The following is an 18596-nucleotide window of genomic DNA, read 5'->3' as shown; positions in this document are numbered from 1 at the left end:
AAGCAGAGAGCACCAAAACATTTGATTTTAATGAAACTATGACCAGGCTTTTATACTCTTAGAAAGTGGGCAAAGAGAAATCACAAGGGGTCTAATGAAGACAGCATATTTATCATATGAAGAGTCTTAGAGGGGTATATTTTGATTCAGCCATTAATTTTCTAAACATGTCCATGTTTGTCCTTAAAATGGATCCTTCCTTACTCAGTCATTTGCAATGACATTCCCTGACCTGCTGCACACTTGTGCCAAGGCTTGTTTGTCACCGTGGAGTCAGAAAAAGTAATTCTGTCTTTATTAATAAATCACAGTCTCCCTAAAACAAATAAAAGAACAAGCAAGGGAGAGCTTCTCAGTTTTTTTCAAAAGTTAGTTATATTCATGCTAAAGTAACAAGCCACATATTATCAGCCATGATCTCAATATGAAGGTTTTTTTTTTAAATGTAGCATACATGAGTGAAACAGATGGCACTGAAATACAAATACAAGAAACTGGCTTGAGTCCTCAGGGTGACAGGCTATAGGTGAGCTTAAAGGACAGTCCTCCTTTGTGGTCAAATGCCACTGCTTGCAAACTGACCATTGCTTTCAGTTGGGCCTCTCACTGAAAATTTCCTCTTTCCGTGTGTTTGTGGATTAACTCTCTTGGTGGCAGGGAAAGGGATCAATTCCACAATGAACTGATTCTTTTGCTGTTAGGTTGCTGACTCCAAAGGGTCTGCCCTGGAAACAACATGTGGTCTCTCATCTTTGTTTGAGAAACTGCACTTGGTCCTCAGAAGTTTTGGCAAGGCCCTCTGGCACCATGACTCTGCTGCAGTAGCACCATCAAGGTTTTCTGGAAGGCAGGGATGTCTCCAGGTTGTTTCTGTGGACCTTGAGGTGAAATAGTCTGAGGGGGTTGGCACTGAATGGTTGGAGGCAGGACTTGAGGGAGCTCCATGGTTCATTGATGAGGGTCAATTGCGACTACAAAACTCTTTCTTCTGTCTTTACGAAGCTCCTAATTTGTTGGGTGCCAAAGTAAATGAGCTATTGCACTTACTCTGGCAGAGCTCTGCCACTGCCCACACTTGACAGGGTCTCTGGGAGCCCTCCAGTATCACCCCCACTTCCAGTGGAATCTGAACACTACAAGCAGCTCCCCCCATTAGGCTGTCCCTTCACAGTAACCTCAGTCCCAGTTCTGCCTCAGCAGCAGGGACGACTCTGAAAGAGGTAAGACACCATCAGTGTGGGCAGGAGTGCTGTCTGTAGGACACACACTATTTAACTTAGCCTGTACCTGAGTTTACAAAGTAGGTTGACATCTGATCTGTCCTTCAGTTCCAAAAAATTCCCTATTCAAATGAAAAATGCTCTGCTGAAGGCAAGAGCAGTCAGTTGTTGGACTATTAAAAAAACTTCTTTAAAGTAATGGGGGCAATTATAAGTTCAGTTCAAAAGGACTGAAAAGTTGGACTCGTGGCCTCAGTCTACCATGTTTTCTGTCTCTTCTTATGTATTGTCTGTCTTCCCACATGTAGCCATCTGAAATAAGCACTTAATTCATTCATCAATTTCCTTGTTCTCTAATCCACTGCAATTAGCCCTACAGTTAAAGGCCATGACCCTCTGGGGTGCTGGGCAGCTCTGGTTTCCATTGGCTTCATCTTGATTTTGGAAACTGGAAGGGGGCTTTGGAGAGGACATGGCACTGGGCCATACTCAGGTAATGTACTCAAGCAAGACCTTGATATGTACTGCATCTCATGTAGTCCTCCTTCCTTCTCTGGTACCTACTTGTGAGGTGTGCACATGGGAAAATGAAATCCAAGCTTTCTGAGTTTTATCCTGCACTGAAAATGCTACTCTGCCTGTTCACCATCACAGTGGGGAAACTACCCTGGTTGCAAAATAGGTCTTCCTCTTTGAAGTCTTGTAAAACTTTCTCTGCTGAGTGGGGATTTTGTGCTTTTCAGTTCTCAAATGGCGAGTTAAACCAAATTAGAAACAGAAAAAAAAAAGGCCCAACAAAAAGCTGCCTGTGAAACACAAAGTATTTTTGAACAAATAGAAATAATGTCTCATTATTATGGCACTTTTTCTGAGGATACTGCTCTATTTTGGAGTGTTCTGAGCAAGTTAATGTTGACTGCTTATCTTTTTCATTTTACAATGACTTTTTTGTAGCATTGAGAGCCAAATGTGAGCTCTGACACCCAAACACATAGTTCTATAAGCTCAAAGAGTATCAGGTGCAAATGTGAAGATGCTACGGATGTAAGCGTTGGCAGGATCAAGATCCTGATGACTGACTGGGTAAAACAGTGTCAGTTCCAGACAAGCCAAAACAGTTATTTGTCATGAACCAGACATTTGGTTTTGCATTTGATACAGACCTTAAAAACCCTCTGATCTCATTTACATTCACCACACACAAACCAGTCCAGACTAGCAGTTAAATTAATCACAGTAGAGTGGAAAAGTGTTGAAAGACTTGATGAAAGATTACAAATGCTTTCCAGTCCCATTCTGTACCTCTGCTGGCCTCAGTCCCCTCCTTTCCACTGGTCCTTTTCTACCTGGCAAACTGGTGCATTCTTGCTCGGACAGCTACCACCAATTTCTCTCCAGCTGTTTTTTCTACCAGTTCCTGCTGTCCTCCCTTCACTTACCCACTCCTTCCTGCTCCAAAGCTCTGCAAATTTCCTGAAAATCTCCAGCTCCCAAGATTTTTTGCCAATGTTGTCAGTGCTTGTGCCCAATGCAAGTTCAGGAAGAAGCACAAGGGCTTCGCTTCGAGCTCCAACCACTGCAGTGCACACCTTGCGTAACAGGATTCTGCTGCAACCTCCCCTGTGACTACAAATAGACATGGGCTGCAGCCACTTCTGCATTGCCAAAACAGACTGTTCTGGTTCTCTCCCATATTTTCTTCTTCTACTTAATGATTTTAATTTTAAATTCTACAATGAAAGAAATTTATGAGCTGCTCTATTCTAGGTTTCCAGCACATGCTGGGCAAATTATATACATTTCTCCTGTAAGAAAATCCCTCCATTTGACCCAGTATTTCATTTGCACTGCTCAAAAATGAAGGAAATAGCCAAAAAACTCACTGCCTTCAAATACCCGTCCACCTTGCTGAGCATTATTGTACAGGGAGGGAGATAATGGCCAGCCAAGCAGGAGTCAGACCATCTCTATCCCTTGGAACTGATGTTTTATAATTCTGGAAACAATTTACAAATCAAGGGGCCCTGCAAACAACTGTTTGGATCATTTGTTTTGAACTTTTAGGTCAACTGGTATTAAGAAAACATATACATACCATTCAGCATACATTTTATGGACTCCAGGGCAAAAGGCATGCAGAGTTATCTTTGGTACTCCCTTTGAAGTGAAGTGTAGATGTTTCTTATGCTGGTTTTCTCTTTATACACTCCTGTGAGTTAGACTGGACTGTGCTAAAGTCTTGGGCTCTGAAGCTCTGTAAGGTTTCTTTTTGAATCGTGGAGAGCACTGAGAAAATTCAAGTGGAGCTTCTTTGGGTGAAGAATATGGCATAGAGAAGAACTTGGTGATGGTAATTGTTGTCATCACTTTGCAGTTAACAGGCCAAAATATAGCTGTTAATACTGGTGTTAATAGTAGGGCATTTTGGCAGAGCAAGTGTCCAGTTTCACATCACAGACTCTGCACCAACACTGACCAAATAGATTTCTACTCTGTAATACCACGAAGCCAGGGAATAAGTTAATATCCCTGCAAGATGATCCAAGGCTGGGCTAGGTCCCATGAGCAGCTAATGAAGACAGTTACTGCTGTGGTTTTATCACCCTCCCTGCTTTCTGCTTATACTTCCCTTACATCTGTGACAACGAGTGCTAGCTCAAGCGTGTTTTCGGGTGATGAATTCACTCAAGTCCTCTGAGATCTTGCCCTTGCTCAGATAGCAGCAAGGAAATCAGCAGAGACTGAAAAACCAACTGTGAGAAACACTTCCTGTAGCAAATCCCCCTGAGGAGACAGAAAAAGAAAGCGGCTGTCTTCTTCAAAATTATGCAAGTTCCTCTCATCTGCTAACAATTCCTGCAGTACTGGCACTGTAATAGGGCTGCAAATGGTTAAGTGAATATGCAGATCATTGTCCATCACTGTTCTCCATCTCAATTACATAAACTAAGCACTTGATAGCAAAGACCTAACACTACAAGCCAAAATAAATAATGATAAAATAGTGTGTAGGGGACAGCAACACGGGTTGCAATGAAAGACTGCTTACAGAGGACTAACTGAAGCTCACCTACCCAATATTACTTCGTATTCACTTTAGAGAAACTTCTAAAGATTATAGTCTCTGTCACAGAAGTTGCTGCATCTGAAGTGAGCCCTTTCCCTGCCATTTCAGACCCTTTAAGGCAAGCAGCAAAGCCCATGTTGCAAACATAGCCAGGGATCTTGCCTCAGTTAATCACCATTGCTGATAATTTAATGAGTGTCCCAATCCCTATATTTGCACTAATCTCTCAGATCATAGAGTCATAGAATCGATTGGGTTGGAAAAGACCTCCAAGATCATCCAGTCCAACCCTTGGTCCAACTCCAGTCCCTTTACCAGATCATGGCACTCAGTGCCATGTCCAATCTCAGTTTAAAAACCTCCAGGGATGTTCAGCTGGTACCACTGAAAAAGCCATCATAATGAATGAACTACTTGGGGACTGCAGTTTCATATGCCATGTACCCTCACATCACTGTCTGGGGCCTTCCATCTACTTTTCCCCAGGCAAGTACTCTGAACACCCCAAGATCTCCTCCAAGTTAACTGTAGTGATATGAGTGCTGGCCTGAGAATGCATTGCATTATTGTATTGAAATACATCAGTGTACTTACAGTGTTTCCCACTGTTCCTTGTTGATAGCCTGCAAGAAGACAATGTCCTATTTAAGCCCTTTGTGCACTGATGCACTCTGTAAATACTTGTATGCTCTAAATCCTTCCAAGGTGGTGGTGAGGTTAACTGTGAGCATGGGTATCAGTGACAGATTAGAGATCAGATTTCCATGGCAACATCTGGGGAGGAGATCTTGAAGCTGGCAGAAAGGGAAGAGCAGTAATCAGGGAAGGAGATGATCACAGAATCATAGAATGGCCTGGGTTGGAAGAGACCTTAAAGATCGTATAGTTCCAACTGCCCTGCCATGAGCAGGGGCACCTCTCACTGGACCAGGTTGCTAGGAGTCCAGTCCAGCCTGGCCTTGAACACTGCCAGGGATGTGGCAGACACAGCTTCTTTGGGCCACCTGTCCCAGTGCCTAACCACGATCATAATAAAGAAGCTCTTCCTAAGAACTAATCCAACCTACTCTCTTTCAGTTTGAAGCCATTCCACTTTGTCTTATCACTACATGCTCTTGTAAATAGTTCCTCCCCATCTTGCTTGTATTCACCCTTCAGTTACTGGAAGGCCACAGTTATGTGACCACAAAGCCTTCTCTTTCCTAGGCTGAACAATCCCAGTTCTCTCAGCTTTTCCTCACAGGAGAGGTGCTCCATCACCCTGATCATCTTGGTGGCCTCCTCTGGACTTGCTCCAGCAGGTTGATGTCCTTCCTGTGCTGGGGACCCCACAGCTGGAGGCAGCACTGCAGGTGGGTCTCACCAGAGTGGAGCAGGGGAGCAGAATCCCCTCCCTCAACCTGCTGCCCACGCTGCTTTGACGCAGCCCAGGATATGGCTGACAGGATGACAGGTACTATATGAGTCTTTGCTTGTGAGACTGGATAGGAAAAAAAATCCCCCAAATGTTAATGCTGCATAAAAAAATCTGCATTTCTCAGATATACTCTTGTGATAGATACAGGCAACTTGCTACTTGGAAAATTTAACAGGCACAGTTGCATTTATGTAAGCAACAGAAACCAGCCCCAAAACCAAGAGAATGATGAAAGTCATTATGTTACTTTGAAGTAATTTGCAAAGACTAAGCTGTAACCCATTAAGATGGACACTTCCCCTTCAGAAGTAACAGATGTTCCCTCCTTATTTAGCTAATGTCCACAGCCATTTAATTTGTTTCCCACCTCCCCCTACCAGTGGAGGAAAACGCTGTTCATTGCCAGTTAATGGGGAGAGGATTGCATTTTGTAATTGCATAAGGCAGGGGTAACAGCAGAGAAAACACTGGTGAGGCAAGCAAGCAAGCAAGCAAACTGCTGCCTTACGTGCCAGGTAGGTATTTACTCCTGCTGAGGAAAGTGTCAATGGGAAAGGTGGCCCAGGACTTTGCCTGTCCTGTGATCACCACTCAAGCTGCAGAGAGAACATCTCACCTTGTTTGTCTTGTTCTCCACCCAACACAAAAAGATGCTCATCTTTTAAAGAACTAATAGAAACAACTTCATGCTAATATAACAGCACCAACGTGCTGAGCAGTGACCTTCCCTTCAACTCTGTCCTCATCTTGAGACAGCAATTGGGCTCAAATTACTTTCTAGGACTGCTGTTTTAGGGGTGGCTGAGAGTACTTTGTGTTCCTAGAACTGCCTGTGTCCAGCCATTTCAGTTTTCTCTCTACAGTCAAACTGAACAGCTTTCACACTGTAGTTGGGCTTTTATTTTATGTATGAATAACATCCAGCATAGCTGGGCATTGTTCCCAACTTAGTGCTTCTTGGTGGTACAGTAATAACCCTATTAGTATAACAAAATTACTGCTGCTGCTACTACTGTTATGGAGAATTACACATTCCAGTGGCTACTGTTGGAGCAATTCTTAAGCTAGGTTTCCAAGCTAGGTTTATTTGTTTAATCTTCTTTCCAAAAGAAATGAGACAGGAGCTGAGAAAATTACAGGTTACTGAAAAAGACAGAGATGGAGGCCAGGTTCTGTAAATTCATCTGCATTTCAGGATTGGTTCTATGACTTGAAGTTTGCCATTAATTTAAATAATCTACCTATGTGGAAAATATAAAAATAAATCTGGAGCTCTATTCTTTCTTTATTTTCTGTTTCAGCTGTTGATGTTTTCCATGCCCCTTCACACTGACTCTCTTCATTGCTTTTCTCAGTTTCAAGTTTGACTTATAAAAGAGAAAACATTATGCAAATTTTTATGAGATTGAAGGAGGTTGACAATATATAACACCAACTGTATTTTTAATTTGGCAACATCTGTGCAGTAACACTGGGTATCACGACTGTTGTGGTCTAACACATGAATGCCAGTCCTGTGTCTCTTCTCAAGAGAAAGTATTTTTAATAGTAGCAACACTGAAATTAAAGGTATGTCATATACGAAGTTAAGCATGGATACAGAAAGATTATTTTTACAGGGCCCAGCAGTTAATACCAGAAAAGGCAAAGGCAGAAGATGGGCAGGTGACTGTCACACCCACACAGCTGCAGCCACTGCCCTGAGCCTGGAATTCCCAGAAGGGAAGTAAGAAGAGCATGTGTGGGTTATCTGCCAGCAAGCAAAGATTGGCAGTTTGCAGCCTCCTGTTTCCTGACAATTTCACATAAAACATGGGTTTCACCAGGAATGGCATAACCATAACTGCTCTGGCTGTTTTGTAACAAAGTCACTGTTACCTGCTATATCTACTTTTAAGGCCACAGCAGGGACATTTCCTCCTTGGCTGACTCCACGCCAGTGACTGGTCCGGCTGCTCTCCCTCGCACAGGCACCTGCTTTAGCTGCCCACTGCATCCAGCAGCAGAACTGTGTGTTCAGAGAGCTCTGTGTTTGCTTCATGTGGAGCAAGTCACGGAGCCCAAACTGGAAAACATGTATTTTCCAGATGTCACTCAAATAAAGATGACACTTTGCAGAATCATACACCTGAGGCAACTGCACAGGTTGCTTAATGATGTCAAAGCAACGCTACGAAGAGATGAGCTTGGAGGATCTCTAAGCCTCAGCTGATCCAGATATAAACCTTAAATTTAAGCTACTCAATTGATTCTTCCAAAGCCAGCTTTTGCAAAGTTGCTCCCTACAAAAAAATCATTTCAGGTATCGTTCAGGGGTAATAAATGGCATGAAATAGGCAACTATAATTTGTTCACAACATTAGCAGATCACCCAGCTACAGCTGTGGCTACAGTTTGTTTAGGATTAATTTCCTGTTCAACTCAGGTATGAGCAATAGAACAAGGGGGCACGGGCTTAAGCTCTGCCAGGGGAAATTTAAGTTGGATATCAGAAAAAAATTTTTTGCAGAGAGAGTAATCAGGCATTGGAATGGGCTGCCCAGAGAGGTGGTGGATTCACCATCCCTAGAGATCTTTAAATGCAGATTGGACGTGGCGCTGGGTGCCATGATCTGGTAAATGAACTAGAGTTGGACCAAGGGTTGGACTCGATGATCTTGGAGGTCTTTTCCAACCCAATCGATTCTATGATTCTATGATTCTATGATTCTATGAATAATATATAGCTGTTGCACCACTGATCTGTGAGGTCCTCACATAGTCTTGAGCACATTTCAAACTTGAAGACATTTCAAACCAACAAATGAAATCACCTGGAACCCTGCAGTAGATTCTTGTGTGATTTGGTCAGACCACTTTCAACATCCCCTGTGGAAGCCCACACAGCCAACAAGACCCCCATTATTGACTGAGGTTGCATAAAGTCATGACTGCCTCAAGCAGGGTGCTGTGAGTACCAATAAAGGCAGTCACAGCCTTGCTATTACACAGCCCTCTCACTTCTGCTGGCTAATATCTAAATGCTAAATTGTATTATCTCTAGACAGGGTATTTGTTTGTATGAACACTGTCGTGCGGTCAAATAAGGACTTCATTTCATTCATCCCCCTTCTTCCAACGTCCAATTTTACCCAGGTGGTCATGAACAAGTGCTAGATAATGGCTGCCTCAAAAATTGCAGTAAAAACAGGGAGCAGAGAATGTTTAATTTTTTCTAAGGTGTTTACAGATATGATGGAGGGTTTTGCAGATACGATGTTTCTGATTTAGGAGGTGCTTTTAAGAAATTATTTTAATTATATTCAATATAGGCCTTTGAGGAGAACCTGCTGACTAGAAAGAAGTTTGAGTGTTTTGCAGCTGAGCCAGTTTGTCCATCTTGCCACCTTCCCCTGTAGATGGGGGATTTTAGTGACTTTGATTTGGAACCCTGTGATCTCTACACTATGAAGCTACATAAGCATAGATTAGAAATTCTGTCATTAAAATTTGGTTACAATATCTATTTAAAAGGGTAGTGCAATTACAAAACTTGCTCTTTCGTCTCTTCTGCTTTGTGCACTTGTGCTCTGTGATCCCAGAAGCTGCTTTGCATGAGAGTGACTGTAAGTGCCTGACACCAACAGTAATGACCAGTGAGGTGTGTCTGTAACCCTGATTCTGCTTTTCAAGTCGTTTTAGGTCAGACAGTGGGATGGGTGTTAAGGGGTGTGTGCAGCTGTAACTGTAGCATGACCCTGTTTCTTTTTAGAAAACTTTTATGTAACAAATAAAGCTGCTGTCACCTGTGTCCTGTGTTTTGAAAGCAGCTGCTTAATGGAACATATGAGCTGAAACCTCCAGTTACTCAATGGTGATTTAGATTCATCAGAGTAGAACAATCTCCCTCAGTGGGCATGTGGTGTTTGGCTGCAGCCTTCCACTGAGGGAGGGCAAGAGAGAAACCATTCCATCTATAAACCAGTGTCCACAGCCCCCTTACCTGGCACAGACCCAAGAGGTTAGAGAGGCTCACATGCAACACAACGTACATGTGACTGCACAGCTTTGGAGCCACTTAGCAATTGGGTTTATTGCTGCATTCACAGAATATCACATCTGAGCTCAGGTACTCCTTGAGAAACAAACCAGTGCTGGCTTTGAGCTTAGGAGTGTCGTGCAGGCACATGGACAGGAGTTCCTGGCTCAGAATACTCTGATGGGGGTGCAGTCTGGCTGTGTACTTGTGTCACACTGTGACTCTGCTAAAAAAACTCTCTCCAAATTAAATGGGAACAAAATTATGTGGTCAGACTGTACAGGAGGCAGCAAGGCATGTCCCAATAGTCAGGTGAAAATTGTTCATTTTAGGATCTACTCTCTGCATTAGAAAAAAACCCCACCATTTTCTAAATGGCAGCTACTGTACTGATGCATGTAGGCTACCAAAGGTTAATGTTGTCTCTTTTGTGGTGTATTTAAAATACCAGTGTGCTGACATTCACGTCCAACTCCTCGTTGGATGGCTACAAGGTGAAATTTCAATGGCTTCTGTGAAGAGCTTTAGATTGCACAAGTCTAAACTGGGATTTGTACTTGTTTCATTGGGGAAGTTGAGTGTGATGGGAAAAGAGTTATCAGAAACAGTAACAACTTACTCACAGACACCTGGCAGGCAATGAAAAGTAACAAATCCAGTCTCTTACTTTCCCTTTCACTCTTTTAACAAAATCTGCAAGGGAAAAAAAACCAGGTGTCTTTCCTCATGAACTCATACATGGGAACATACAGCATCATACTGCATTTTTGTCAGTTCCACAACTTGACTCTTGGATGCTGGCACACAGCTCAGAAATTTCTGTCCTAACCTAAGCAATGTTTAATTATTCTGCATTTGAAGGTCAGTACGACATACACATCCATCCTCAGCTACACTTGCCTGTTTGGCAAATGCAGTATTACAGTACTAATTTTACTTTCACTTAGGTAAAAGCAGAACTCTATTTGTCTGCAAAGCAAAATATTTTCAAGAGCACTGTGAATTACACATACACCATTCCTTCTCTAGTGTCACACTAGTTACAGGTATACATGACTTAAGCAATAATGTATTTTTAGCTTGCTCTTTATACAGGACATTTGTGACATGTCCTAATAGTCAGTTACCTGAAAAAAATTCCAAACCAAGCCAAACTGTGTAGTAGTGCTTTAATGTTCATTTCTTGAAATCCAAAACAGCCTTACAGGAGCTGTTAGGTAGATACCAGTCTCTTCCAAAGACATACAGTTATAAAGAAGAAATTCCATCAATAAGCAGCATCTGAGAAAACAACTTAAGGTAGCTGCCACTTAGTGGCAGCACTCATTTAGGCATTTTTGGTATCAATACATCTCTTTATCATATAATTTGTGCATTAATGAACAAAAACGTAGGCCCCAATCCTGCAAGTACTTGCAAATGTGCAAATGTTTTTCTTCCATGTGGAATACTTCAAGTTAAGACTCATCAGATGAGCAAAGTTAAGAACTTGCATAATTCTTTAAAGGAGGGGAACTCTTAGTGCTCAAAACTTAACTGTATTATTTCATAGGACTAAGATCCAATTCTAGACTTAGAGAACATAGGAAACATTCTTATAAACAACAGATATGTTACTTTGATAAATGCTTTCAATGCTAGCAAGAGCCTCTAGAAATATGTGTGTCTTCTCACCAAGCACTTTAATCCTGCTTGGACTGATGTGGGTGCAGTCTTACTGCCCCAGCTCCCAGTTCCTGCGGGAGGAATCAATAAAGTCCTTGTCACAGATTCCACAGTCATGGAATAAAATCAAATTTAAGTACCTTTAGAATGTTTTTGGATTTATAAACAATGAATTGAAGGCTGATGGCAGGTCTCCAGCATGTTTCCCTGAATTGCTAACAAATATTATATTCTTCATTTGAAGACAAATTAGAATTCTGCTAGGACTAGGTAAATTTCACCCAGCAAAGTCCTTCTCTGCCTCCAAGGGGGGAGGAAGTTTAACTGGATTTAATGTCAATGTAAACGTTCATGCTCGACCAAAACATGATGCTCATGCAATTTCACAAGCACCAGCATTCAAAGTGCAAGTTAGCTTTGTTTATCAAACATGAAAAACCAGTATTGTTTATAATATATCCACTCTGATTTGTAATTTTTTGCCAAATGCACCATGATCCTGAAAGGTCTTGCTTGCCCTTTGACATTTCCTTTGATTTGATGTGTTTTGCTCCTCTTGAACAAAGTACCTTTGATATTAGCTTTGACATAAATTGTATTGATCTTTGTGGCATCTTCTTAACATACTTCTAAATATTTAAATTATGCAAACTTTCTCTTTAGATAGATACATATATAAATATTAGATTTTTTGCTAGCTTTCAGATAACTAATCTATGAGAACTGGCTTAGACTGTATGCTCTCTGCAGAGAACTTCTGTATGCTCCTCATACAGAAACAAATAATAGTTTGAAATATTAGCCATATGCTCGGATGATTTTTTAAAGGCTTTGGTGTTGCTTAACTTTATCTTCCAGGCAGCTACAGGATAATAGCAACAGCAAACACATTGACAATGCAGTTCATTGTTCGGTTTTCCCATCTCACCGTGCAGGTTCCTAGGAAAGATTATTACAACATGAAACCAGAATTCCAGTGTCTTTACTGCATTCACTTTATCACAGTGTAAATTATATCAAATTAATATAAATATTTCAGTTGTCATTTAAGGTAAATGGTACTATGTTATCTTGCCTATAAATAGACTACAATCCTCAAAACATTTTCAGTAACTCATACATTGTTACCTAACATGAGTCTTGTATACTTAAACAGTTTCCAGGAAAACACCCTTTCAGTGTCTCTTCTTAAAAGCTGGAATTGCAAAAATCCTTAAAAATCTCAAACAGAAATTGGCAAGATAAACAAGAATTCAGAAAAAAAAAAAGACTGGACCAAAGACATTCCAGTGTATGTACTTCAGTAATTTTCCTCTCCTATTGTATCAATGCTTTACAGGCCAAGGAAACATGAAGATTAAACTGTTCTCATTTACTTAACTTCATTTTACAATTGTTTTTAACCTTGGTTACCTTTTGATGCCCTCTCTGCTTTAAAGTCAAACCCTGACACTGTCTTCTAAAAAGACCTTTCTGAGTCTGTGGCAGACAAGACATGATTTTAGTATTTATTTCCCATGATATTCTGAACCTGGGAAAAAATGTAGTTAGAACTAATTTTGAAACAATATAATGCATCCAAAGCCTGGCTGACAGTTAAGCAGACAAAACACATATTGTTAATCAAACTGTTTATTTTTCACCAGGCTCTGATCTCCTTCTCACAGCAGGCAGGCAGGTATGTTTAGGACTAACCACTCGTATTTACTGTGAATGTTTTACTGTCTCTTGAACTGATCTGTGGTTACTGACAAGGATTTAATGCTTTGACTCTTGTTTCAGAATGAAAGGCACTTCCAGTCTTGTTTCTTATCATTTTCAAAGCAATTGCTCTTAATGCAGGCACTGACTGATAACATTTCTACTGGGATTCTAAACAAGCACCTAATTCTAAAAGCTACTGCCACTACAGCCACTCCCAAAATGTTCAACACAGATGTTACAACTGAGCAAGAAGTGACATTTCTTTTCCCATGAATTTTCTGCTTGGATGGGGAAACTTACCATCAGTTGTGGTATCCCAGAAGCACGAGCTTGCTGTGTGAAGACCAGCTCCACTCCTCTGCATCACTGCACAGGTAACTGCAAGGTGCAGCCATAAAATCAAGGCATTAATTACTAAAGCAAAAGAGGTCACTCCTTCAGTACTTCTGAACTCAAGCCTGTATTAAATTTTCAAATGGGTGGCACATGGCATTCAGCTAAGTCAAAGCCATTTCTGACAACCTCCTTGCCACCAGTATTTTCCTTAAGAACTTGTTATTAGTTTCATGATTATTTTTACTCATATTAACACAATAGCTTTAACAAAATGCTTGCTAATAGGATTATGGATTTTATCTTTTAAACTTCTTAGATATGGCTGGTGTCATGGGCACCTCAGAACAGGATTGCAGGTGCTGTCCTCACAGGTACAGCAGAAGTCACACTTGATGAGAGCTGTTTCCCAAAAATACTGGCTGATGCTCTCTGAAACCACATCCCAGTAACATGCAGCGTTTCTAGACTGACCTGCAATGGTCACAAAGCCAGTGACAATCTGAATTCAAGACTTTTGAAAAGAGAACAGTGTGCTAACACTTGCTACACTCCACAAAAGGACCAAAGTGGGTTAAACTTCTACTTATTTCAATTTCCCTTTCACAGATATCTATATAGATATATAAATATAATGGGACACACAACTTAGAATACAGGACTAAAGTGTTCCAAATGTTTGTATTTACAAGAAGCTTAATGCAGCTGAAAATTTTATTTAAGATAGCCATTATTTCCTGCACTGATACAAAAAAATCAATATAATTGCTTTGGGGTTGCTTAACAATCAGAAAAGACCATGTAATATGTAATCTGTGTTAAAAGTTACTAGCATGCCCAGCCCAGGTAAAACTGCCACAGCCTTATCACAGGTATTACTAAAAAAATTTATATAACAGAAGAGTTCAGGTATCTGCTCTGCTTTGTTTACAGTTTAAAACTTTCTACTGAATACAGCACTGCATTTATATTTATTGTGACTGCATGTGGTGCCAGTACAACTGCTTGTACTTACCAATGTATTTGTATGTTTTCCCAAGTTTTACCAGATGTGTCAGTGACTGTTCCACTATAGCAGCAGTCCACTGGTTCACTTTGTTGTGATTATAATCTGCCTTGCCTATAACACTTTCTATGCACTAAAATAGAGAAAAAAAATAGTTACAGTAAACAAATTTCCAAATGCAAAGGTTTCAAATGTTTCACAAAGTCTAGGGATCTTTTTCCTGGTAATTAGATTACTTTAAATTACTTGACATCATCACGTATCAGTTGCTGAATGGGAAGTAAAGTTACCCTTATTGGAAACTTATTTTTAGTACATATTTACCACAGTATTTCATGAATAAAAAAAGAGACCCCAATTGAAAATTTCTTGCAGCAAAGTCCTTAGCCATGTGCTTTAAGTACCAAGTGAATGGACCTATTTACCAATGAAGCTACTAACACATCCCAAAGTTACTAAAGTCTGTCTACTCCAAATTGGCTTCCAGAAGCTACTGTAATGGAAATGGGACTAAAATTAATAGTATCAGCTTGGGCTGGCCAACCTTTCAGAGTCTGTGAGAAAATCCAAAATCTGCGGATCTAGAGTGACAATAGTGAAATGCACCCCCCAGCTTAAAAGGTGAGGAAGATATGGAAGATACTCAGGGATCATACCTTGCAGCAAAAGAAATATCTGAACTGCTTGAAAATTACATGTTCTCCCATAGCTACAGATTGGAAAACCCTTGCTTAAAATGACTGAACAGAAAGTCTTCTCCCTAACTGTAACTCTTAAATTGCATTCTCTGCTCATAGCAAATTCAGAATTATGTGCTGATTGATACTTTCAAAATTGAGAAATTTGGGTAAGAAACCCACATCTGAAAAAGGTAAGTAAAATAAAACTATCTTCTGCTCTGATTCAGTAAGATGAATCCCATGCACTAACCACCCACTACCAGGCTGTGTAAGAGCCTTATGTCCCGGATTATGAAAAGCCCAATTAGTTCTGATCACAGTATATAAAGCTGGCCAAAGGATTCAATGGAAACAAACAATCACAAAAAATAGAATACAGAAGAGTGACAAGATCCCTCAGGGATTTTGGTCCTTCCTGAAATGTATCCAGTGCTAGATCTCCTTCTCTTTGGTTAAGCTTCCGATCAGAGGCAGAAACATTTGGCTTTACTCCCAGTGTCTGGAGACTGTCTCATACCGTATCTGGCTTTGCAAGGCAGGGACAGTTACATAAAGGGTTGAATTGTCATTTATCTGACATCAGGAGCTTGCTGTTGTGTTCTGCAGCAGCTTCAGAAGCACAGTCCATCCCTTCTTTATGGAGCAGGTGGAAAAGGACCTGCAGAGCCGCTCCAGGAATTCCTTTCTCAAAACACTGCTTCCCTGCAAAACCTGTAAGCTACAGGCTCTTCATTAATCACTTTGTAAGTATTTAATTTAGACCATGAGGATGCTCTTTTTGTGTAAAAAATCCTTTTCAAACCCATTGCTACATCAACGAGCTCATGCAGTGCAACCTCCCTCACAAGCCAAGGTTAAATTCCAAGTCTGATCACAGTGTTCAAGGCCTTGTCAAGTTTTAAAAACCTCTAAGGATGGATACTCCACAAGCTCTCCCTGCAACCTCTGTAGTTACTAGCTTCTCTCTAGTTAGATAAAGGGGAAAAATATGGGAGTGAATTGGCCTTGCAGCTTGTGACTGCCATCCCTCCTCTTCCCACTGTAATGCAAATCTGGCTCTCCTCTCATCTACCTTCTCCTCCTTAGGTAGCTGAAGACATCAATCAGATGGAGCTGAAAGCAGCTCCAAATGAAACTCTGTTTTTATTTGATAAAAATAATACTTTAATATAAGATTGAATTTATGTGGGATGGTCAGTGAAATAACTTTCTCTATACTGCAGGGTAAGACAAGGTAAAGAATTTCTTTGAAATACAGCTGTTAGTTAAAACCCACCTCCTTAACGATGCTGTGGGCCTCGTCAGCATTGAAGATCATCTGCAATAAAGAGTAATTATTATTATTCTGACAGAAGAGTAAATGAATTACACAGTTTCACTCTAAGGAACATGTAATGATTAGGCCTCGTGTCTGGTTATTTGCATTGTGTGGTCTGTTAGCACAATTCTACAAACCTTACTTTTTACCCCAGCTCCATGCACTTGTTATTGCTTTGCTGGTGATGCAGAAAGCTCAGGCCTCAGGCAGCTTGGTTCAGTTTACAGTTTCTGCAATGACTGAACCCCACCACTGTCTATGCTTGTCATGGGGATATCCTCAAAGAAAAATTAAACGACAGATCTTTTATTTTGGCTTTTAATCTGTATTTTTACTGGAGTCACAGACTTACTAACACACAGGTTACATGTTGCTTCAGAAATGTTTTGTAATTTTAGTATCAAAAAGACCAGCTTGCACAGTCATCAGCTTACCCCAATATCTTTCTCAAGCGCAGGAAAAGCTGGTAAGTTTTAATTCCTCCTATTTCATTCCTACTCATGGGCACTGAGCTTGGATCCCAAAGGGAACACGGGCACGCGCCCTGGTGCCACCCGCCTCTTACACCCGTGAATTTCAAACACTCGGGCAGGGGCAGAAACCTCAAGGGCATTCATGTTTACGGTGGGTTTGGGGGTTTTTAATGAAAACCGGCGAGTTTTCAGTGAAAGGCGCGGGAGGGATCGGCTTCTCCGCCCGGGCTGGCGGGACCAGCCCGCGGCGCTGGTCTGGCACTTGTTGAGTTTTCCTCTGCGAAACGTTTGGGTTTGGTTTCTTTTATTTTTCCCAGGGAACCTGCCGGGGAGTTTCCCGGGAAAAATGGCCGCGGTCCGACAGCACCGGCGGCAGCGCTCGGCCGGTTCCCGGAGGGAACGTCCATCCCCGGAGCCGGGCACGCCGGTGGCAGCCGCATCCCCGGGCAGTGCCACCCGGCCCCGGCTGGCGGAGGGTCCCGGCACGGCCCCAGGGGCCGCCCTACCTCGTCGTTGTGGGGGTGAAACTCCTCCATGGCCCCGGGCGGGCGGCGGCTGTTCCGGCAGCAGCGGCGGCTCCGAGTCCTGCGCGGCTTCGGCTCCGCCTCCGCGGGCGGGACGGGGCGGGCGGCGCTGCGGAGGCCGGACCGGTACCCGGGATGGATCTGTTGGGGTGGATCTCCCGGGATGGACCTGCCGGGATGGAGCCCTCGGGATGGAGCCCCGGCATGGACCCCCTGGGATGGATCACCCTGGGATGGACCCCCTGGGATGAATCCCCCGGGATGAACCTCCCGAGATGGATCCCCCCGGGATGAATACCCCGGGATGGATCCCCCCGCGGTGGACTCTCTGGGATGGATCCCTCGAGATGGAGCCCCCCCGAGATGGACCCCCCCTGGGTGGAGCACCCCGGGATGGATTCCCCGGGTTGCAGCCCCCGGGATGGAGCCCCCGGGATGGATCTCCTCGGGCCGGCGAGTACCTGGAGCCGGCAGCGCCGAGGTGAAGAGGAAAGGGAAGGTTCCCAGCACTTTTTTTATGCAGCATTAACATTTGGAGGATTTTTTTCCTATCCAGTCTCGCAAGCAAAGACTCATATAGTACTTGTCATCCTGTCAACCATGTTCTGGGCTGAGTCAAAAGCAGAGTGGGCAGCAGGTTGAGGAAGGGGATTCTGCCCTTCTGCTCCACTCTGGTGAGACCCACCTGCAGTGCTGCCTCCAGCTGTGGGGTCCCCAGCACAGGAAGGACATCGACCTGTTGGAGCGAGTCCAGAGGAGGCCACTGAGATGATCTGAGGGATGGAACACCTCTCCTGTGATAAAAGACAGAGGATTGGGATTGTTCAGCCTGGGAAAGAAGGCTTCTTGCTAACCTCATTGTGGCCTTGCAGTACCTGAAGGGAGCCTGCAGGAAAGATGGGACAGGACTATTTACAAGGGCCTGGAGTGGCAGAACAAGGGGGAATGGGTCCAAATTGGAGAGCAGGCTTAGATTAAATCCTTTACTGAAGGGGGATGGAACTGGATGATCTTTAGGGTCCCTTCCAACCCAAGCCATTCTATGATTCCATGAGCGAGTGCCCACTCTTTACCAATAATGTTACCAACCAATTTGCAGTATTGGAAAATTGTAATTTCTTGTTATTTTAGATCCAGTTTATTACAAAGAATTGATCTTTAGTTTTGTTTC

The 18596-nt window shown here is 42.5% G+C and overlaps 1 protein-coding gene across 1 annotated transcript; it reads right to left on the bottom strand.

Moving 5' to 3' along the window:
- Positions 1-10877: 10877 nt before the first annotated feature.
- On the bottom strand, positions 10878-17501 carry DYNLT3 (dynein light chain Tctex-type 3). The gene is made up of 5 exons (XM_071554663.1): positions 17408-17501; positions 16387-16428; positions 14440-14563; positions 13392-13469; positions 10878-12326 (listed from the first exon to the last, which is right to left on the bottom strand). The coding sequence occupies exons 1-5, from the start codon at positions 17435-17437 to the stop codon at positions 12250-12252; spliced, it is 351 nt and encodes a 116-aa protein (XP_071410764.1). The 5' UTR covers positions 17438-17501; the 3' UTR covers positions 10878-12249.
- Between the last annotated feature and the right edge of the window lie 1095 nt (positions 17502-18596).

Source organism: Pithys albifrons, chromosome 1, assembly GCF_047495875.1.
Source record: "Pithys albifrons albifrons isolate INPA30051 chromosome 1, PitAlb_v1, whole genome shotgun sequence".
NCBI classification, from domain to species: Eukaryota; Metazoa; Chordata; class Aves; order Passeriformes; family Thamnophilidae; genus Pithys; species Pithys albifrons.
Note: the sequence above shows the minus strand (reverse complement) of the source record. Positions and strands in the feature narration are given on the sequence as shown.